This window comes from Diprion similis, chromosome 6 (assembly GCF_021155765.1).
Source record: "Diprion similis isolate iyDipSimi1 chromosome 6, iyDipSimi1.1, whole genome shotgun sequence".
Classification (NCBI taxonomy): Eukaryota; Metazoa; Arthropoda; class Insecta; order Hymenoptera; family Diprionidae; genus Diprion; species Diprion similis.
In genome coordinates, this window is record NC_060110.1 from 21,735,575 (window position 1) to 21,759,541 (window position 23,967).

General features: G+C 38.6%; 2 protein-coding genes and 1 long non-coding RNA gene across 4 annotated transcripts in view; 1 reads left to right on the plus strand and 2 right to left on the minus strand.

The window, feature by feature from the left end:
- Positions 1 to 13,345, minus strand: part of LOC124407474 (signal-induced proliferation-associated 1-like protein 2) — a 65,031-nt gene extending 51,686 nt beyond the window's left edge. Inside the window, exon 1 of the mRNA XM_046883642.1 lies at positions 13,144 to 13,345. The gene's annotated coding sequence lies outside the window, so the exon portion shown is untranslated. The remainder of the gene's footprint in view (positions 1 to 13,143) is intronic.
- A 6,263-nt stretch (positions 13,346 to 19,608) lies between these two features.
- Positions 19,609 to 21,441, plus strand: LOC124406783. The gene is made up of 2 exons (XR_006929259.1): positions 19,609 to 19,702; positions 21,174 to 21,441. It is a non-coding gene; the product is annotated as an uncharacterized LOC124406783 (long non-coding RNA).
- On the minus strand, positions 20,752 to 23,194 carry LOC124406782 (probable ATP-dependent RNA helicase DDX28). Of its 2 annotated transcripts, none has more exons than XM_046882375.1 (7): positions 23,000 to 23,194; positions 22,725 to 22,931; positions 22,289 to 22,597; positions 21,886 to 22,143; positions 21,680 to 21,793; positions 21,202 to 21,599; positions 20,752 to 21,010 (listed from the first exon to the last, which is right to left on the minus strand). In XM_046882375.1, exons 1-7 carry the CDS (start codon positions 23,081 to 23,083, stop codon positions 20,767 to 20,769), a joined length of 1,614 nt encoding a protein of 537 aa, XP_046738331.1. In that variant the 5' UTR covers positions 23,084 to 23,194; the 3' UTR covers positions 20,752 to 20,766. The 2 variants fall into 2 exon arrangements, with proteins under 2 accessions (XP_046738331.1, XP_046738330.1); XM_046882374.1 differs by having other exon boundaries at positions 22,289 to 22,600.
- Between the last annotated feature and the right edge of the window lie 773 nt (positions 23,195 to 23,967).

A 23,967-nucleotide genomic window follows, 5' to 3' on the forward strand; every position in this document is an offset into this window, starting at 1 on the left:
GTAATGATTAATTGGAGAACCTGACTACTTCAAAGTCACTATAAAAATGCAAAATAGTGACTTTTTTTCCTCTAAGTTTCGTTATGTTAATGCTACTAACTTCAGTCTCTTTATAATCTTCGCTATCTTTCATTCATACTCTCTAGCTAGACTCTCACTAGTTTTGCAATGTGGTAATTAGCGGAATAGTTACAAATACCGTTAACCATACTGCGAAATGATGATTGATCAAAAGATGTGCTAAATTGGCAAGAATATTTAAAACAACTACGAAACTGATGGAAATCGTAATTAACCTACAACTCGTCCGTTTTTTTTCTACAAGTTTTCCGACTTCACGACTCAAAAATTAAGGATTTAAACATCATTTCTTAAGATACAAACTGATCTCACATGACAACCAACGATTGCTTTGACAATTACAAATGCAGAATTTAACTTTAATATTACTAATTTCAATATGATTTCCAATAATGTTGAAACCTCAATAGTTTCTACGAGACACCCCTTGAAACATAGTAAGCAACGCTCGATGCACACACGTGTGTATATATCTACTCCAAGTTTTTGTACTATTCTACGCTATATGCAATCGGAAAAGAGGTTTTAAAGAGTGCGTGAGCCTCCAGAATTGGGGTGCGGGTATCTCTCGTTGGGTAATATGAAAATCGGGGGGGTTGTCGTATAGAAAGCGATAGAATACGGGAGCGATGATCGCGTGAGGTGATCCCCGGGTGGATTAATTTATGCCCGTCTCATCGGGCAACATCGTTCACTCTTATCTTAGCCTCTTCCAACCCCTATGATGTGTACATACACTATAGACATAAGTCAGGGTACTAATACGACGTATAACGTAAGCAGTTGCACACAGACCTACATACATAGAATCCTTGACGATGGTGGTGCTTGAGGAGTATTTCCGACAGATCCGGACGGGAGGAGTTCTCGACCTCACCCTCCTCATCGCGATGATTGAAGAAGCGAAAGCTTGGGGGGGGGGGGGGGGGAGATGACTGGTGTAAACATTTCGATTTAGCTGAATCGTCAAAGCGAGAAGGAGGCTCAAGGATCTGGGGACCGTTTTGTCCCGTTCCTCCCAACCTCTGACCCTTTCCTTCTATTCATCAACCCCTTCACCATCCATGATGAAAAATGAAACGCGCCCTGTGCACGGGATCTTCAAACTATACGGCAACACGATGCCGCACAGCCGAGTCGACAGTTCTAAAAAATTCCAGAGCATTAAACGGTTTTCTCGTTATGCAATCTTTTGGTGATTATTTTTCGGAAAAAATCAATAAGTTTTGATATATTGTTTTCCAAACACAGTTAGTGTCGGCGGTAAGTAATTTTGCAATGGTTTCACTTCCTCTTACATGTCCCTTTAAGTCAGAGTATAAAGCATCCTTAATTCACGGATTTTCTCAGATTAAGGATTTAAAAAATTTAAATAAGATGGATCAAATATATCTATATATCGGACGAAAATTTCAAATTCGATCCAAATCATCTTGAATATTCAAAATCTAATATCAGATTGATGATCAGCGACCCCAAAAACCATGGAATACAATCTTCTCCCAAACATTGTCTAGCACAATAATTCATGCAGCCTCAAAGGATTAACTGAGAAGATCGAAATAATACGACTGTCAATAATTGTGAACATTTTAGAAAAACCTTAGCACCGAAAGCCTTTTTGTATGAATTTTGAGAACGTCCTTGCAAAGTATGCGAGGGACCATAGCACAGCAGGAATTAAAGTATTCACCCTTATAGCGAGGGGTTGGGGTATTCGGGGTTCGTTCGTCTGGCGATCCCTCGGTTTCCTCTCATCTTCTTTGCACATTTTTTTCCCCTTTGTTCCCACCCGCTATGAGAGACGGTGCGGGCGGCGGTCCACAACACCATCGAGCCAGGAGCAGAGAGCTTTGGAATGCGCTCATATTGCATCCTTTGTGCCCTGTTGCCAACCGTCTATATGTACGTACGTACGTACGTATGAGTATAACAACGTCTGAATACAGCTCACTGCAGATTACACATATGAACGTGGAGAGACATACATATCTACACGAATTAACAAAGCTGAGGAATTTGCGGAATGGGGAATAGCCGAAGGTCCGATAACACACATTTTCGCATATCGTGTACGCATACAGAGACACAGTATAATACGTGTGAATCGCTGTTTCTCTCTACACAACTGAAACAGAGAAAGATAAATGGTCGTCGGAATTTCTCCGATAAATGTATCGAATCGTTTCCGGGTCGCGTTTTCACACAGATCCTGATCAGTGAGGCGAATACGGATAACATGGACTCGGATCCTTGAGAAAAGTTCATCACAACGACCAAATGATTGCAATTTGTTTATATACCAGAGTCCCCCCCCCCCCCCCTTCCCCAAATAATTTTTTAAATATAGATACCGAAGTCATTAATTAAAAACGTATAAATGAAATTACTATAAAATCAAACAAACATAGTTGGAGAACAGCCTTTTGTAATTATAATTTTTTCTCGGTCATTTATTATTTTGCAAACTGTATGGTGTTGGCTATCAGATGTTCGAAACAAGGTTCCTTCCGCATGCTGTTTCTTTTTCCTTTACTTGGCAAAGAACGCGAAATATTTTCACGTTCCAACGCTTCGCCCCGCGAGTCTGTTTGACAATGGATCGGCTATAGCAGATACTCTACGTATGTAGGTATGTCCACCACACTCTCGACTGTGCAGCGGTATTATAGGCTGACACGTGACGACAGTGTACCAAAGTCTGTTATACACCACAAGCTTTGCTTTTTTCTTTGTTTTCACGTGTCACGTGTTACACAAACGGTAACGTCCTTTAACACTGTCAATATACATATAGTAGAATGATTAATAAAAACACAACTTCTCTGCACGGTGAAAAGTTTGAAAAATTTCAAAAAAAGTTTCAAAAGAAAAGATTGATTTGAAAATTCTTTTTCACCTTCGACACCCTGTATAAGAAAGCGTATAGGAGCCACGGCTATAAGACTTGAATGGATTTTCTCGGGCGCCAGAGGGTCGTGTTGGTAATATTAACAGGCCAATCGCCGCATCCGGCTTCAAATAAAAACCGCTCTGTATTATACATATATACAATATACATACATATAATATACATGATATATGTATGTATAATACCTATAACGAACCAACTCGTATTGCGATAAGAAGCTCTTCCTGTTTGCGAATTTTAAACTTTGCAGGACCCTCCAATATTATACTATATATTATAACAAATGTGTTTGCGGGGATTTTTATTACTTTTTTTTTCTTCTCTACCTCACTGCCTTATCCATGCACCCCAATATTGTTTTAAGAAAAACTTTTGCTTGCAAAAATATTGGGCAATAAAGCAGACGTTACAATTTTTACAAATTATTTTTGTTTTTGCCTCGTTTCGAGCCAATTTACTATATTCACTCCGTAACATAAAATCGTTTCAAATAATACGAAAACGTAAAATATTGTACATTCATCGCGCGTATAATAAATATTCTACATATAGACCGTCGATCTAATTCTTAAGCCGTAAGTTTTGCCTGCAGAAAATACATAAAGCTAAGAGCGTAAAACACCGTAAGAGTACCTAATCGACTTTCTGAGATCGTAACAAATCTGCTCTATCATCCGTTAAAATGGCCATAAATTATTGCGAATTGCCGTAAATTACTACAAGTCTTTACGATAATAATAATAATAACAACAACAATAAAAACAATGATGGCTGCGATTTATATGTACACATTTAACACGCGATCCGCATATGCCGCGGTTAGAGCGAAAATCATACAGAGTTTTTACTCTAATCTACGCATAAACTTGTATCGATTACCGTGTATTTTCTTGTGAAAAATTTATACAAAAGTTGTTATTAAACATGGTGATGTGATAAAACTTGCACATATCTTTTTATTTGAAATATAAGTACATTTTCAATAACGAATATATTTGCAGCTCTATAAAGATCTCGTTTTTCTGCTTGTTTATTCTCATGTCTTCCAAGAATTAATTCAGCATTGGCATCAGATCAAACATAAATTTTTAACAGCTTCAGATGAGGCTGAGTTTGTGTAAACACAAGTTTTCTATTTATACAGCACTGCTACTGGTTGTGGCTTTTTGTTTTTTTATTTTCCATTTATCTTCCAAGTCGGTGTAAAAAAAAAAAAACACGAGGGTCGAAGACCTGACACTAGATTCCACATACCGATTAACGTATTTTCAGATCTAGGTGTGGGCATTAGTTATGCCCTATATTATACACACTAGCAGCCAAAATTTTGCGTACAACAGTCGAAATTTCTTACCGCAAAAAAAAAATTAGATATCGGACTAAACAATCAAGAAAATGAAATTTCCATCTGGAAGGATGGTGTCTATAGGACAATGTGTCGATAAAGAAAATTTCTTTACTTTTTGTAAAAAAGAAAAACGAAGGTAAGCTTGTCCTCTTTAACTCTTTATTTTTGAGTCCGCTGTCTAACTTTTAGTACGTCAAGAAATTTTTACTGATGTACCCAAACTTTTGGGTTGTTGCAGTGTACAATGTGTCCTACCTACTCCCAGTTTCCACAGAAGAACCTTAATTGCCTGTTACGATGATGATAATTTCGTAACTTAATCGACTCTCGAGTAAATAAGTTTAACCTACCAATGAAGAAATAAATTTGTAGCAAGATATTATCGAAACAGAGTAATTAATTAGAACCGAAAAACAAAGAACTTTTTTTCATTTTGTCCAAATCGTAGGAATTATAATGATAAAAACGTATTCAATGGCTCGCCAGGATGTAGAGTCGGAATTCGAATGACTCAAGGCTGTTGTAATGCAAATTTCGGTGATTCGCATGATTGAAGGGTTCGATGAGAAGATCAACCCGCAAGAACTACACGCAGCGTCGCATAATAAGAAGTCGTTGCACTCCTTCTCCCTCGCCTTCTCCTGCAGGTTAGGTATTCGTGCTGCTGCTGCTGCAGTCAGTCAGGACGACGAGCTGCAGGATATATCTGACTATCGCTCTCCTGCAGCACAGGTATGCGGTATTGCAGAGGTGAGCTCAAGAGTGTCTCGGGATTGAGCATCATTGAGCTGCGTGTCCGCCGCAAATGCACTCGAGAGATCTCGGCTTTTCTACAAGCTGCACTGCAATTGGAAACTGGCCTGATCTGAAGTCTTCTGCTTACAGGGTTGAAGCATCGCGATTTGAGGCTTCAACCCTTCGACTGTTCTTGGGCTCGCTGATTACGAATCTGTAATCAGATTTCAATAATTCAAGACGGCGGATCCGATGAGGTAAACGAAAATTTCAAATATCATCGAACACGGTAAAAAAAACTTTATGCAGGGATTTTCGGGGTCGCTAATTGGATTCGATGTACTGAATTTTCCAAATCTGATTTCAAATTCTCAATCAGCACCCCCAAAAACACCTGGACAAAGTTTTTTTTCTCCGGATTCGATTAAGTTTCAAATTTTCGTCCGCTGTATTGGATCCGCAATTTTAAATGTTTAATATCCGATTTCAGATTCGTAATCAGCGACCTGAAAAACTTATTAACCGAAATTAATTATTCCTTCAATTCTCACGATTTTTTTTCAATCAATTTGCATCTAAGAATAATAATTAATATTATATTGCAATGTTTATTCTGGAGTATTGAAACCCTACTATTAGAAATAGGAAATGGATATTCTCAAATAAGCTCATCGAATAATTGTTTGTCCATCGGTATTCGAACCGTTGTAAGAAAGTTGATTTGCATCTTGTTGTGCATAATTATTTCCGCGTCTAGATACATACAATTGCGATATATACATATATCGATATTATACGTATGTATGTATATACAATTCAATTGTTATAATCTTGTATAAGGCGTTGATTCGCGACGATAATTATTTTCGATTCATTTATTGCCCATTGTGTGACGGATTCGTGACATGCTTATGACTTTGACCGAATAGATAAGTCGCCATTGCAGTTGTCTCTTTACTTATTTGACGATACGTCAGTTCATAAGTAGGTATAATAAATTGCGTAAGAAATATTTCGAGTTCGTGAGAAATATCTCATTGTTTTCTGTTTGTTTCTTATTCGAAATAGACTTGAACGAAACTTGGGACAAGACTATATAAATGCAATAAATTTCTGTAACTCAAGTTCGTCGCAAAATTGTAGGGTCGATTTTTCAGAGGTTCGTCGTCGACGGTTTGCAAGTAGTGACGAACCTTGAAGATATTCGCGAAGATCGGAGAGATTGGAGAGTGCAATTAAGGTGTCCCACAGGAAGTCGACGCATATTCAAGAAAACCGCATTCCAAACCACAACGACGTTCAGCTTAGGTATATACGCGCATCACGTGTCGAGTATGTGCATGTGTGTGTGTAATACGTTGCATGCATACATATACATATATAACACGATGCGTGTATTCTGTACAATAGTGAGATGCGATACAATAGCCACGTTGTGTGCATCGGAACGCCGCTAGCCGCACGGTGCAGGTATAAAGTATGGCGAATCTGAAAACGTAAATTCCGTTTCATTCAGAAATTGCAGTTCTCGACGGAGGCACGCGAAGAAGCGAAACGCGAGCGAGAGAATTTTCTCTTCTCTCAAAGTCGGCGTAAAAATTGATTTCCAATGTAAGAAGAATCGTTATCAGTGAAATGAAATTGCTCGTTTTCACAGGATGTGTGCTAACAGTGTATGTGTCTGTGTGTATGTGTGTGTTTCTTCCTCTGTACGTGCGAATATCTACATCCGTTCGGAAATACCAAAGCGATCGACCGTTAACAAGCCGAAGGTCGCTAATTCTTATTCCGATCGCAACAGTTTTAGTACACAAAAAGTCAATCACGTTTGACTGCTCGTTACGTCTTCCAAACGTGCAGATCTTTTTCGATTCGATTCCGAGGCAGAATATAATATTTCTCTTTGATTTACGAACAATTCATTCTGTTAATTTCTCCATCGAGAAAGACTTTTTCTTTTATTTCTTTACAACCTTACCCAACATTTCCTCCGCCAAATTTCTTTAACTCCCCCCCCCCCCCCCCCCCCCGTGAAAATCATCCATCTTTTTTTCACTAAACGACGACCTGCATGTATATATGATAATAATGATGATAATTTCGCGTTGATATGAAAAAGAATCCATTTTCTTATTACGTCTCACGGTCGTGAGTATAACATAACACGTATATTCTTAATTAGTAAGATCTCGTTGCAACGATGTGCAAACCGCGAATGGACGAGTCCACGCACGGCATGCATGCATGCAGAGCCACCTTATTATGCATCGTGCAGTGCACGGCGGTTGCATAAGACGACGACGACGACGACGACGACGACGAGACAAACGAGACGCGGGTATCAGATTACAATGGAAACCGTTGTCAAGGATATATTTCGACTTCACCTTCAGCGGCAGCAGCCAGCAGCAGCCAGCAGCAGTGCATGGACCGAAGTTTCACGTATTGGATGCTGCTGCGGATCGTCGAGTCGCGTCGCGACGTCTGCCTGCCATTGACACCGGCAGTCGTCGGTAACCGGCAGGTTATACATATGCATATACATATACATATATATAATGAAATTCTACACCGCCGCGTGCATGCACAAAATGACACATATATATGTATGTATGTATGTATGTATGTACAAACTCGTATAACATATACACACGGCATATGTTTATGCGTATAATTTTTTTAAAGAGCGACGACGTGAGAATAAGAAGTGAACGGCATTAGCTCGTGTAATTAATTTTCGCATATTATGGGGGAGTAATATAATAACCGCGGTGTGATGCAATTTTTATGCAGCTGATGCAACGGGCCGTGAAGAATAAGCTTAAACTGCAGTAAATTTTGTACAAAGAGAATGAAAATAATCGATAAGATAAAACGAGCAAAAAAGAAAAAAAAAAAAAAAAAACTGAGAATTTAGTTAAGAATTGATTTTAATTATAATTTCGAGATTGGTTTAGTTGCAGATTTTATTTTTTCAGTTTCTCTGAAATCTAGTCACCCTGATAAATGCATAATATAAGCCTGCGCCGTTTCGTTCAAAAACGTTGAAAGTTGTTAAACTTTTCTTCATTTGTTTTTGTCTTTATTATCGTGTGAAATCAATAAGCCTCGTATCAAGTATATAAATAATGAACGCGGTATTACAATGAATAAAATCGTATAAAATTGTCGTATTTATAATGCATGCCAAACCGTTATGCCTATATTTAAAACATGAATCTATTTGACATCATGCGCATTTAAATAATTATTTATTACAGACAGACAAACAGCGCATCGCACGTGTCGGATTAGTGAAATTCAATCCGTAGCACGAGTAACGCAGAGGGGAAAATTTTTTGCGATTTTAAAAACACGTAGTTTGGATTTCTTCTACCCCCACCTCTTCATCTTTTCAATACGAGATTGAAGTAATTTTCTTAATTATTTTAAAATCACTTTGATAAGGAACAAATTTTTTTTTACGTTTTGTTTTATCACGGTATTACTGAATTTCCGACAATTCCAAAATCGCGAAATAACGGGTTGATTTTTATTCTCCTGCAGGGCCTGAATCGTGACGATAAAGTTACTCAGACTTCAATATATGATTTCTCAATCTCATTCTTATTCTTATTCTTATTCTTCTTCTTATATTCGTACGCACACTTTTGTTTCTCTCTTGTACCGCGAGAGGATAAGTGTGTCAGCACGCGAACAGCTCTGCAGAGAAGAGCCCAGATATATCCTTCTCGTAATCGTTTTATTGCTAAAACTGTTAATCGAACCAACCGCCTGCCTCCTCACCGAACAGTAAGTACCCTGTGTCGATTCTGACGCGCACCTGATCATAGCTCTCTCGAATCTCAAACGGAGATCGCACATTTTTTTCGCCATTCGATATAACCGCTTCCGCAACTTTTTCAAATTTATTTATTTACATTTTTCCTTCGTGGAACTTTGATTTTTTAATTTTTTATTTTCAAAATATCATACTTCGTACGAGGTATGTGGTTAAAAGAAAAAAAAAATATACATATATATATATATATATATATGTCACATTATGCAAAGAGAAATTATCAATACTATGTAATGAGGCAAGTATAATAATAAACATGCTCATGTAAACAAACTCTCGTCGTAATACTTTTGAAAATTTTTCAAGTAGGCAATTCGGTCAGCATATATATTATGTTATTACATACCTATACATGTATACAGATATAATAACCGAACGTTATAACCTGAGCACGCGAGAGCATTAAATTCGAATTAAGTATATAACGTATAGTACTATATTAAATTTCTTACGCCTGAAAAGCATTCGACAAAAAAAATTTGCACGAATATTTACATGATTCATATTCGATGATATTTCATAATATATTCGATTTAAATGAATGATCGATGTCTTCGTGATTGAAATATGATTTTTATATCTCACGTGTTTTACAATCTTTATTATATGTGTATATCTGGTCGCTATAATCGTAGTTCCTATTTTTTCCTCTCACAATCAGGCGATATAATAATATCTAGATATATTATTTTTTTACAAGAATCTGTGCATTTATTTATTTATTTATTTATTTATTTACTTATTTATTTGTTCTTTGAATTCCCAAACTCTGCACACAAGCATGCAGCAGGAGTTATATCGTAAGAAGCATCGAATTTCCGGACGTAAAACTTTCAAGGCCACTGTCGTTCACCGTGATCACCAAATGCCGATGGCGTCGGTGCTCGGTCGATGGACGCCACAGCGGCGGCAGATCGGTTGCTCGTGACATACACACACGAAGCAACGGTAGTTGTTGAATTACGAAAGTCGAAAGTAGGTATACCGCGGTGTATGTACTATAGTTTTCTCCACCGACTGTACAAAACCCACGCCGTTTCGTTATTTGAAAGAAACGATACAAGGAGAAAAAGAAGCCAAAATTGAAAAATAAATAAATAAACAATCAAAAATTTACCCAACTTTTCAACAAGTTTAAATAAAACCGGTTGAATATTCTATACATTTCAACCATACTTGTATATATAAACGTTATTCAAATGTTTAATAAATCAATTTCATTTTCGAAAAGAATTAACAGTCAAGGGATAAAATTTTGAATCGTATTATTGCAGTTTTTTTCCGGACGAAAATAGAACGCCAATTTATTTTTTGAATGGTAAATAATTAAGACGAAACTTTCAGGCGGACTCAAATTATACTATTTATAATATTATTGAGTTTTCTTCTATTATCGTGTACGAAAAAAACTTCTGGCCACTCGTGACAAAATTTTACATATATACATAAGTGTGGTAAATAATAATATTTCATAGAAACTCGACTGTATTGGTATAAATTTATACTCTGCGATTTCCTCAACTGGTCAAGGTGCAATATTAAGTAAATTTCACCGTACGCTGTCGATTCGTTGAATTGAAAAATTGCAAATCCGCGTTTATTAGCTGCGCAATTCATCGTTTATTGTAATACACAAATAGTCCATTTCACACACCCTGTAACAATACACAATGCGGAAGAAGAATTTATATAGAATTGCCTCAATTCCCACAGTTGTAGTTACCTATTGAATAATAATAACAATCATAATAATAATAATAATAATATATAAGAAGAAAAAAACCAACGTAACAGCGAATTGTATTGTACGTATCTACTTCATGATAGAATGCTCGTAAGCAAGGTTGAGAAACCAGCCGATTGCGATACACAAGTGAAAGAAGAACCGCGAAAAATTTCAACTTTTGCTTTTCCGCATGATTTCTGTAATTATTTATGTACGCTAGCCAAAGACTCGGACCCAGGTTCATTAACTATATTCCGATCTCGGTTACACGCCTGATTTAACTCGAATTTAATTTCGAACAGAGAAATAAGAAGCCAGGAATGAATATTGAATATATATATCGAATTTATAGGTGTACACGTAGTTTTATAAATATAATAATCAGATATTCAGGCCACGTGTGTTTTTGCGTTGATCATTCTTATTTCAATTCGTTTAGTGGAAAATTTCTGTTATATCTATTCTCGTCGTAATTGCATATATTTTCACCGTCAAAACAACCGTTTACAGAACTGTAAAGCAATAATTCGTAACCATAGCAGATAAGATTCGTAGTTCATTGAATTACTGAATCCGCAAAGTCAAATCTCTGATCACGCTGGCGCAGGAATAAATAAGAGTATAGATCGTTTTTGAATAATGTTACCTATACAGACTATTATGTAGACCCTGTACTGTGCCAGATTTGAACGACCGGCCATCGTACAGAGCAAAGTGAATGGACCGCAGACCGGATCTCGGTCAAGACGTCTGAAATTGAGTTCAAAATCAACTCTGACATAATCCGAGACTCGTCATATTCCCCCTGCAGAGAGTTCGAGTATATTAATATTATAATCTTTCATTTTACTTGAGTATATAGCGATACTTGTATAGTATACAGCTAAATATAATATCTAAACAATTTGATGTTCGAATTGATTTGAAAATTTCTACATCTAAACTTGTTAACATTTTGCCCTTTTTTCCTGCGATTATATATTCGAATTACAATAACAGTCTTTATTTTATTTGATTAGATTATTTAACATTCAAAAAATTGCTGCCATTTTGAAGTCGCTTAGCTCCCTGCAGTCTCGTGACGTAATTATAACTAAAAAAAATAGTCATTACTCATTGTCATAACTATTTTACACATTTAGAAATGCACTGAGCTAGTTCAGAATGTTACACATTCGGGATGAATTGATCGTCGATTATTATGCATTGCAAGGAAGGCTTTCCTCATCGACTAACATGGATTAAATCATATTCCCTTTCCTCAGTTTGAAGCTGATTAACGAAAATAATAATACAATATAAATGTTATCTTTAGTACAGGCTTATGCCTAAAATATAATAACAAACAAACAAACAAACAAACAAACAAACATCGGCTGTGACACGAATCACTACAAATTGGCTCTCCGTTCTTGTTTCGAACGTTATTAAAGTTTTTCATCCGGTACATAATTTCGTTCGTAGTGTGTATATCGCACACGTGGAAGTTGAACACACAGAGAAAATTTCTCAACCGAACATACAGCGTGAATCGTGAATCGTGAATCGTGATACGCACGCTTGCTCTGCCTCTATGTTTTGCTTCGTTCGTTCGCCTTGTTTTCGTTCCGGTCTTTCACTTCTCGTTTTTTCTCATTCACCGGCAAAACCGAATAATCCGAACAACGTGTTTCATAAAACTAAAATAAGTTGATACAAACCGAGGCAAACACGTACAGAGCTAGGCGTAATATTTCAGATCGTTTGTATGAGCGCGTGCATTAAACTTCAAGTGACGAGATAAATTTAAAACGAATCTTCTTGAACTCCGCTGTAGCATCCACCTTGGATGTTAACGGAATTAGTTACCAACGAATAAATCGTTCGAGAACAGATCTCGCAGCTGTATGAGCCGTGGGTGTTTATAAAGCAGAATAGAATAGAAAGAACGAAAAACAATCGACACCCGATGGACGAGAAACACGAGGCTGAAGTTAGCAACGACAACGTATTTGAAACGTTGAAACAAAAAATTGATATTTCCCGCCTTTGGAATAACCGAAGAAATTGTATTTACAAAATATGATTTTGTCGATGCTGTAAGTATTGACGATTTACTAAATTTCAGATCATTATAAAATTTCAAAATAACAACTTTCTCACGATATGCAAACTTCAGTCTGATCGAGAACCGAAAATTCGCACAGAGTGTGTGAAAATGATTTGACGAGGCTGAAGTTGGTAACTTTAGCGTAACAACGGAACATTAGAGAAGAAAAAAAATTACTATTTTGCAATTTAGTATAATAGTGACTCTGAAGCAGCCAAGTTTGAAAAATATGAATTCCCGTTTTGCCTTCAACAAGAATTTACTGAATTTCAGAGATTCGTAAAATTACGAATCGTTGTATACTAACGTAACCAACTACAGCCTCACAAGATTTTACAATTGCATATATCATAAAACGCGTCAAGTCTTGAGATGACTGATTAAAAATAACGAGATTTGAAACTCGACTTACGTTTTCTTGCTGCGATGAGCGTCTCTGCCGCGGCACACAGAACAGCGGCACACCGTGCTCCTTTTTTCTCTCCAATATAGCGGCTTCCGGTCTCGTGGTTCACAAAAACAACAACAACAACGTTGACAACAATATTTAACCGTGCAATATATGCACTATAACCAAGCCCAGATGGGACTGTACCTGTGATATTAAACCCAGGTAAATTCACTCTCCAAAACAAGAGACACAAGCACGCACAGAATAAAAGAAAAAAAAAAAAAAAAGGAAAACAGATGAGAAAAAGCACTAATAAATTAGTTTTCACGCGCGAATGTCGATCGTAAAACTCTCCTCGTTCGCTTTTGATATTCACGTGTTTTCGTTGTTTTTCCTAGAACACCACCATAACAGGTTGTTTTCCCCACCGAATATATAGATTCTTTAAAAAGATATAATATAACACGAAGGATTGTTTTCGCTCAGATACGCAGCACTTCGGTGCATACACCGGAAAACCACAAGTAGTATAAAAAAAACAACTGACTGTCGATCGAAACACGACGTGTGTTTTTATCCTCGTCGATAATTGTTATAAAACAAGACGCGTATGACACGCGTGCTTTTTACACCCGTTTACACAAAATCCCGTACACCTGAAACCGTTTTTTTTTTTTCTTTGGGGGGAAATTTCAGCGGTAGTTTTAAACACCAGCAACGCAACACCGTGATTCTTTTGTTTCACAGTTTTCAAATTTCCCGCCTAAGGTAAAGCGGGAACCGCGGTTTCCCAGATTCGATATTGTTTCACCAGCCGCTTCACTTGATCGGCGTGTCAACGCCGTTTCGGTCGGTTTTTGCCTCCTTCTTCAACAATGTCACACACTACGTATATCTATCTATCTATCTATATCAGCAGTCAAGCCACGCGAGACTCGCGATTTATCATCACTCTCGAAGTTCTTACTGCACCGAATAAAACGGTTTTAGTATCGAAAACTAATTCAGTTGGTTTTACAATTCGCTCAGTAGTATCCACGCTCCGTTATTCACGAAATTAATACGCTGCACGAAACGACGCACGCACCGCCGGCTTCGCAACCACAACTAAACACCTCTTGGCTGCTCCTTCGTCCAGCACTCAGCACCGACTCCGAAAGCACCAGTCATCCCCACTCCTCCGATTTCAGTCCCTCCCTCCCTCCCTCCCGCCGCCCCCACCACCCCTCCTTGACGCCCTCGCAGAGGCGAACGCCGAGTGCTGCGAACAATGCAAGCGCGCGTGCCTTTGCTACGAAACACCCGATACGAGGCTATCCTCCCTGCCTCTACGTACACAAACGATCCTTTCTGGTCGGTTGTGATGTATGTTTCTCTACTCGCTTCTGGTGACATACGTAGCTACAACGCGATTGTTTTTATTCAAATCTTGGAATCGTATATACTGATTCAGCTGCTGCATGCTTGGTGGGCGAATAATAAATGACCTGTTGTTGCACTGTTTTTGAACTATCGTCATGTGGCTGAGTTTATACTATAATAAATGAAAAACAAATGAAAAAGAAATTATGAGATCCACAGATTTGCGGCGGGATTTGTTTGCTTTATACGTTAGGGTGGAAATTTCGAAACTTATTAAGCTTGTCTTACTGCATGCGGACTGATCAAGCCCTGATGATAATCGTAATGTAGCGTTTTACATCGGCCCTAGCAGAGTTTTCCTGATTCGCACCTGATTAGGAACTGATCAGGCATGCCTGACGTTGGGCTTTCCTGATAAAGCTTCTGCGCAGGAAACCGTAAGGATTATGAACAAGGATTGGACCGTAAATTTAATGACACACTTTATTATTAATACGAAAATTTCGTAAGGCATGATGTTCATTGTTCATATTATGTTTAAAATATGGATGCACAACCGCAGGCTGGAATTGCAATTGTCGACCAAGTAGTATCGAAAACGAATAGGAATGAAACAAAAAAAATTGGCTATCCATTGCGTAATTGTTTTGGGAACTGATTTTGTTCAGAGAAATCGTCGTATCGTAACAGTTAGTTCAAAAATAACTACATCAGTATTATTTGTTACACGCGTATTTCACATAAGCCTCAACTTATTTATAATTATTTTTCGATTCCAATTTTGTACATCTTTGCGAAATAAAAAGTAGATGAAAAACAAATGCAATTTTAGCAAGGGTATAACGAACTCATTCTGGGACGGGATCAAAACTAGGAAGGATTAATATTTGGAATTGCTGATACATCGATATTTTAAATATGAGAAAATAAAATAACGAAAGATGAATTGTTCGTAATCTTGATTTTCGAAGTCTCACTGATCAGTAAGCATTCCAATCACTGACACTGTCGAAAATCAAAATTTCGAACAATTCATCTTTCGTTATTTTATTTTCTCATATTTAAAATATCGATGTATCGGCCATTCCAAATATTGATCCTTCCAATTTTAGACCCCCCACCCTCATTCTGCACCTGAAATTAAACCATGACGACAGAGATCTAATGAAAAACCTTATACCGTTGCTGATGTGTAATCTCGAAGCGTGAGAATTTAGCACACCTACTACGTGATATAATGACGTATATGCCATGTACATGAAATATTCAACGCGTTACGCAGGAAGTTTTTGGCCGAATAAAACCGCTGATATACTGTATCGAATCGTTTAAGCGAATTTTAAATTCCGTAACACTTGACTTGTTCGCCGAATGCGACGAATACTTATCTCATATCTTCGTGAAATAAAAATTTCCGAGATCTGGATATGTAGGCGGTATAATAAACGAGCAGCAATTTCCTGTGCCGTATCGAGTTAAGCCCACTTCACGTGAACTGTTTAGGTCCTTTTTAGTCGTGTGAGTATCGGCATATCAGGTTGCGTAAACAGGCCTTATCTCACCGTAGGAGAGACTCGCATCACACTTACGATATTATATCCAGTATGTGAAATTTTTTTTACGGCTGTGCAACCCTTGCATGCATGTTTTACCTGGAATTCAAGGTTTCCCCTGATTCTTGCTTAAATATTTGAGCCACGCGGCGGCCTTATCACAAGCAATTCCCGCGAGAACCACGCGGCACCCTTTTACAGTTCAGACTCAGACTCATAGGCAGGTTCCGCACCTGCTTTGCTTAATTGCACACCGACCATTGTGTCTTTTTCTTCATTCTGGGTTTCTTCATTTTTTAAACGACGATCCAAGTACCGAGTCGCGTTGATGATCCTTATATACTGTTTTACGAGTCGTATTAAAATCCAATTTTGCGACGAGCTATTCTACGGCCCAACAAAGAACGCCCGGTATATACGTATGGGTAATTTTAAATCGTAATCTCTTTGGGACAATCTCAAATTGCGCGTTAAATTATCTTCTCGCTGGTTACATGCTGCAATTTTGAAAGCCAAAATTCTGGCATTATCTTGGTATATATAAATATGTATTGCACAAGGGAGGATGTTGTGTGATAATAATTACGGAGTTCCGACAATGCAAAAGTGTAATTTCTCTGGCACACTACAATCTTGTGTTATAAAAGAGCATCGCCATCTTCGGAAGATTCCATGTTACATGTATACCTAATTCGCTGTACGTTCTATCCTTTCCATAATATCCTGATCCAATAACCACCTGTACAATTTAAAGACCCAAAGTAGACGATAAGATTCCATTGGCTTCGATTTCTATCTTCAGAATTTCTCAGAAGCTTAAAAAATTCTTAAAAGGTGTGCAGGAATATTCTTTGGTTAACTGTATCATCATTTTACTGAAGGTTAAACGATTTTAGTGGCAGACAGAGTGATTACTACATTAATGGTCAGTCGTCTCACTGTTATCTACACCTATATGCATGCGTAAAGTTAATTTTATAACCTCTAGAGGGCATAAAAGCTACAATTATACAGTACAAGCCAGGCTCGTCAAATGACTAAACTGAACACTGTGCACTTGACATTCCTATTTGGATAAGCATCGCGCTTTTAGTACCCACAGATGATATCGTCCCGTAATTATTCTTGTGGATTTAAAAGAACCTTTCATTGGAATAGATCAAGTCTTCTATTTCACATGAAAATGTAGCTCTTATTGTTTCACCTTCCAAAAATTGTAAATCTAGTTTTTCAGACTGTCAACAATTCCAAATATCATCATTTATGAGTATACCTATCCCATATTGCGCACAGTGACCAGGTGCCACGCCGAATTTAATGCCTTCTCGATTAGTCGGCTGCAAGGCATGCGGCGTAAATTTTGATACTCTGTTCATGAATGCAGAGGGCGTGCAGCTGCGCTCAATTTTTTTGGTGTCATTGGCGTTACTGCATAAGCAACGCGTGTGGCGACGCCAAGATAAGATCAGGCTGCTCTTATGTGGTCCCCTAGAGTCCGCCCTGCATGCTCCCGCATCTTTCTTACGAGTTTCCGACCGAGTCCTTCACCCAGCCGTCACTTTATCCTACACGTCTTTCATGTCACGGCCCTAGTTCTGCTAATTAGACAATTATATCATCAGAACGTTAGAACGGTACCACATTTCATCCCAATTCACGGTCACTTATTACGTACCGCATACACGTATACGTATTCATGCTTAGATATACATATAATAATAGTGTCCCGCAGACAAACCTCCTCCACATCATCCCGTTTTCCTTCTATGCACTTGAAACTGCTAGCACGGCTACAGGATCATCCGATTCAGTACGCTCGGTTCAAATTACTGGAATCAAGACGGGAAATTGCTAGATGCTCACATACTAGAATTCCTGTACTTACCAGACAGTAATCCATGAACTATTCGCGTCAAGGTATTTCGACACTAATTTCCGTAATTCACCAGGTGAAAACGTCACAGAATCAGCTGTCTGGCCTTAATTTAATCGTACAAAAGCGCATCGAAAGGAATGATTCTTGTCTTCTTTCGTTCATCAAGAAGAGTATCTTCAGAGAGAACAATGTCTGATAATGCCTGATGTTGACGAGGGACGATCTACCCAAAACTAATAACGGAACAAAGGGTTTGGTATTTTCATGGTTTAATTGACGCAAAGTGCGGGTTCCCCTTCGCAATGATGCACGTTTGCACCGTATGCAGATTACGAGGTAATAGCCAGAGAGAATAGACAGCGAGTCTAGACAGCCGTTCATAGCTGGGGGTCAGTATTTGTATGAGGGGGATTCGGTAGCGTGTGCGAGTAAATATTCGTTTGCGTGGGTACAAAAGCGTGGGTGTGTCCGTGCCGGACATACCGGACATAGGACACAGGGCACGAGGGGCGACAGATAGGGAGATGCGTGTGGGAGGAAGCTTCCTCCGGAATCCGGTGTGAAACCCGGCTGATGTATGTGAGTCGAGGAATTCGTTGTGATAAAACTTTCGCCCCGACAAAGGAAGCCCGATGTATGATCAACGAGGAAGTCGCGGGAGAAAAATACGGGCGACATCCTCCGGTCGGGATTAAAGCTGTTTACATCCAGAGGATATTCACAGTTTGTTGTTGTTCCTGAACGAGTGTGTATTTTTCGGTTTCATGGTATAGCTATACTCGACTTGGTCGAATTTGGCGCAGTTCATCGCGAACGAGATGTTCTTGACTTAAGATTTTTTCACTTCACTATGTCCGGAAAACGGGATTCCAATGCAGTGCAGTTTGCTTCCGGGTCTGCGATTCTCGAGCAGTATAATCAGTTCATTCGTAAACAATTAACTAACGGCAATTGGTGCCTTACGGATTTACTCGCTCTGACAATCAGCATGATGTGCTGTATGGATTATTACTGGTTCACGAGTAGATGCAGTGTACCAATTTATACTTGACTAGGAGAAGAACCAGTGCGTTTAACCATAATAGATCACACTGCAGTAGAATCGCATGACGGTCACGCGTGGTGAAATTCACCCTAAACGTGATATTTTGCTTGAAAAATGAGTTCTAGGAATGAAAAAAAAAATCCAAAAATGTCGAAAGAAGGCCTTCTTTTTACGGGAAGAATAACGTTAAGAGGGCCATCTCTACGACAATGTTTGGAGTGAAATTCACCCTCAGTGACCTATTAGTGTTAAGGAATTAGCGTTGGCAGGGTGATCTACCGTTTTTACCAACCTTAGTACCATTAGTAGGTATGTTACGGAGGAAGGGTGTGTAATGCCGTATTTATTTTTTTTTGTAGTCGGAGTTCGAATTTGACCGAGTTATACTTCTGCGAGTGACAACTACTGAAACGGCTTCCGCACCGGTTATGCGGACATAAACGTGTACCTGCACGTGTACACGTGGGACTAATTGGCAGCTGAAGGATACGTTATTACGAAAGGTCGGGGGGGGGGGGGGGGGGGGCTGCTGGGAGTATCTGGTTGCGCTTTGATATCGCACTGGTGTTACCACTTGCGCAACAGCGATGCAGCGAGCGTGGAATTGAAGAAATGGAATCGCGAGATAGCGCCGCGAGGTTCTATTGCAGATTCTTAATTTTTAAAGCGGTGTAACGCGAACTGCATGACTTTTATTCGCGTTCTTTAGATATCGCCGTTGATCATGCGCAGGTGTTAATATCGGTTTAGGTTTAATGCGGTGCAGTAAATGCGGTAGGTCGTACAAACGCTGCCTGTCGAGATATCTCCATTGTGCGAATTATACCGCCTTTTATTTCCCGTTGCGCAATCATTACGTGTATATATAGTATGCGTACAGCGATCTTCCATTTCTTGTGGATTCTTCTCCGATCTGATTGGCCAGTGGCTGGGGCTCGCAATAACATACATGGAAATCTACGCTGTTTATTTTTGCATTTTTCGCAACGAGATGATAGGAATTTATTCGACTCACTGAACGATTATACATAGAGATAAACGTTCGACGGCCTTCTACTAGCGAGATAATCTCATCAACGACGCACTGGAATGGCTTCGACGTTGCGATCTTGCAGAAACGAAAGAGCTTATAGCTTGCAGTTAAGCCGGAAGTCACTGAACTGAGTCGGTAAATTTTTGAAACCTGTCTATTACCATGCCTTGATTTTTTCATTTTAGAATGATACTCGGTGCTTTTTACATTCGTGGGGTGCATGAAAATTTCTAGGGGTGGTTCGTCGTTTCGCAATCGTGTATAAGCTAGATTTCGTGAAAATTTAAAGAGTGTAGCGATTGCGGAGATAGGAGAAACGAATCATTCCCATTGTTGCGACTCCGTGTAGAAAGTTGTAGCAACGTAGTATCGTAATTATACACGTTGGTTGCTCGGTCTGCTTTCGCTCTTCCGTTGCGAAATGAAACTTCTTCTTCCTCTCCTTCATCTTCTTCTCGACAATGTGAATGTTTGTGGATATAAGCAAGTACTGGGAGCGAGGATCGCGGTTTTTTAATTTGCTCCCAACATTTTGGATCTCATCATCTGTACGAGATTTTGTATAAGATAAAGATGTAGGTATTTAATCGCCGGAACAAGCGAAGAGAAAATTGTTTGCGTGCGGTAAAAGTCAGGCTTATTTTACGGAGATTCACGCACCTTACACGTTGCGAAATCTAATATAATACGGATAATGTAACAACGTTTTCGAATAATGATAAAATGTCTATTTAATTTATTTAAACAATTATGAAATTAAATATGCGACTGTGAATTAATCTTCTGTTTCCGAATGTCGCGGGGAGGAGCTTTCGTTCATCAGTCCTTTGACTATTGCAATATTTCGTTCAATATTTTCTTTTACGATTTTCGTGATGTTAGCGTCAACTTGCGGCAGTGGTTTACCCATCCTTATTGACGTTTCTATTTTTCGAACCGTTTCGATATCTCGGTCACTACAGATGAAATTCGTTATCTGACAATTCGCCTCGCCACCCAATCTCCCGGTTCTTCCACACCTGTGAAACAAAAGCAGAAAATCAAAAATGATCAATATTTTATCAGTACAATCGCCACCTTTGTCGGGGCAACCAGCAGTGAATCAACCGATGGTCCTTAAAAAACTGAATTTCAAATTTTCTAATTCCGAGACATTTCGAAAACTCGAAACTTCATTTATAGAGTTCCCAATCGTTCAATTAACGCTCACCTGTGAATGTAATCGGCCGTGTAAAGGGGAAAGTCGAAATTAACGACGTGCTTGACCGTCGCAGTGTCGAGTCCCCTGGAACAAGCATCAGTCGTAACGAGAACGAAGGTGTGACCCCTCTGAAATTCAGCAAATCTATCCAACCGCACTTTCGCCGGTAAGGTGCCATGAGTGTAGGAGCAGTTCACACTCATATCGCTTAAAAACAGGTACACCCATTCACAAGACTTCTTGGTGTTGCAAAAAATCAGTGTTTGATATTTCTTCTCCGAATTGTTCTTCACGATTTTCAACATTTCGATTGAACGAGACGCGTTAGCAACTCTCAAAAACTTTTGCCGTACCTGGGGCAAAATCTGGTGCAATTTTTCCGTTGTCAGCCGCACAAGGGAATCGGTCTGTAAAGCAGGTCGTCTTATTTTAAATTTGTTCTAATAGTTTTGATAATGAAAAACAGATCACAAAACGGTATTCTCACATCAATGACTGCCTCCAACGTCACAGGTAAGTCTTTCGGCATCGTTGCCGATACCAGGGTCAATTGGGCGGTACCTGGTAGTTCGCTTGAAGTTTTCATCTCAGGTGAATTGAACTGTAAATGTCAAATGTTCGGAGTTAGATAAATAATAGATGCAGAGCCTGCGATCACCATTCAACTGAAAATTACACACAGACAAGACTCACAGTGATTTTCTTCAATATGTGAAGAACTTTTTCGCTGAAGCTATCATCGAACAAGGTGTCAGCCTCGTCAATTACCACGTGCCGTATGGATGAGGTTTTCTGTATGCTTGTGGTCATGAATTTACTAATAATTCCAAGAGATCCAATCAACAGATCAATATCGTCCACTACAGGATTAAGCATCTTTTTTTTCGTGTGTCCACCGATTAAGACATGTGTCTTAATATTCATGCCGGCAGAAAATTTCTTTGCAACCATCTGCAACGGTCAACAACTGAATCAGTGCAGTTTTGGCAAATTTGTATTTGAGCTATCAAAAAGACGCTTTTCAGCCAATAACTTGTCGCATGAATATTAACTGTAAAGAACGTGAAACAAATAAATTGTTTGGAATACAACAAACCGCGATCTGTTGTGCCAAGTCTCTTGACGGTACTATAATCAATCCTAATGGCTCGTTCATGTTGCGAGTTGCCAGCTTTTTCCAATGGAATATTTGTTGGAGCAGAGGAAGTAGGTAGGCCAGCGTTTTGCCGCATCCTGTTTCTGCAGCTATGATACAGTTCTTTCTGGACAGCAAAGCGGGGATGGCCTTATTCTGAATTTCCGAGGGATTACCGATATGATTTGTTCTTAGATTCTCGATCAGCTGTTTGTCCAAGTCAAAATTCTCGAATGACGCCGAATCCGTATTGTCCAGCGCGGGCTCAGGCTGTTGTAGAAACATATTTAAATAACGCATTGGTATAAATTTTTGTATAATTGCAAGACTTGTGTTTTTTAGTTCATTCACTTTTCATCTATGAAAAAGAGTTTTCATTGCTGTTTTATGTACGTACAGTATAATTGGGGTAAATGACAAAATAGTCACCGATGGATTTGTCATGGTGCCATCCCTTGGATGCCAGTGGTAATGGCTTAAATTTTTCGTAAGTTTGACCGGCAGTGTGATTAAGTGATTCGTTCTTACACTTTATCACTATCGGGGGTTTTCGTTTCTGTTGGTTGTTATCTGGAAATGGCATTTGTAGCGCGACCGCCGGACTCTGAAATAATTCATTCATATTTACGGTTAGGTTAGTTAATAGGTTAGAATAGGTTAAGTTTGACTTACCGAATGTTTTTTCAGGATAGGAGTGAACAAATTTATCGTGTGATTTAACGACCCACGACATGTCTTGCGAAGTAAACAAAACATTTCAAGTCCTGGTTAAGTTAAGTTTTTTTGTGTGTTTTATCTCTTCATCATTCCATTGTTAAATCTACTTTTTTACAGTGGCCGGGTCAAAAATTTGATTCTCGAACCACGGACGTGAGAAATCCTCCGAACGACGTTTCAGCGAACTCTGAAGCCTCTGAAGTCTGAGCAAAGTCGACATGTGACTCTTGAACAACCTCGAAATATGAGAAACATGATCGAGCTACGGTAAGTGCTGCGATCATGCTCTGTCGGTAACAACTAAACGTTGACCGATAAACGAAATTCGGACAAGACCGTCTAATGGTAACCGTTGACTCAAGTGGTAAGTTTACGTTTTGTTCGAACAAGTAATTCGCTTGAAATAATGTTGTTTTTCAGATAAGTATTACAATTATTGGCAAATAGACGAATTATGATATGTAACTTCATCGTGGGACAAAACACGGTCGATTTCAATCACGCGCCAATGCTTCAATTTGAATTTACTATCGACGTTTTTTGTCAATTTAGATTGTTCACGCGTGCGAAGTGATAGATGATTATTGGTTTGTTTGTTTACTATTTTTCATTTTTGCGTAATGACCGATTTAGTAAAAATTGCTCAGATGGTTTCGCGGTCGCCAATTGACAAATTATACAATTATCACATTTTAACTGTTCAAATGATCACTAAAATGTTTTCAATGAAGGGCAGTTCAAAATTGATTGGATTAACTTAATTCATGTAATAATGTATATACGTATATTTATCATACATGAATGTGACTGATGTACAGTTATACATATAATATAACTTATTACAACAAATAATATAGGATTTCAAAAATATATCTGTACATGCCACTGATTATACATATAAGATCATGAGAACACCGTGTAGT

What these genes read in the sequence shown, in the direction of transcription:
- LOC124406782 (XM_046882374.1), bottom strand. Translation starts at nt 23,083, where the DNA reads ATGTTTTGTTTACTTCGCAAGACATGTCGTGGGTCGTTAAATCACACG. An exon ending in CTATCCTGAAAAAACATTCG is followed by an intron (nt 22,932 to 22,999) that starts GTAAGTCAAACT and finishes GAATTATTTCAG; the next exon opens with AGTCCGGCGGTCGCGCTACA. An exon ending in ACGGCCGATTACATTCACAG is followed by an intron (nt 21,011 to 21,201) that starts GTGAGCGTTAAT and finishes TTTGTTTCACAG; the next exon opens with GTGTGGAAGAACCGGGAGAT.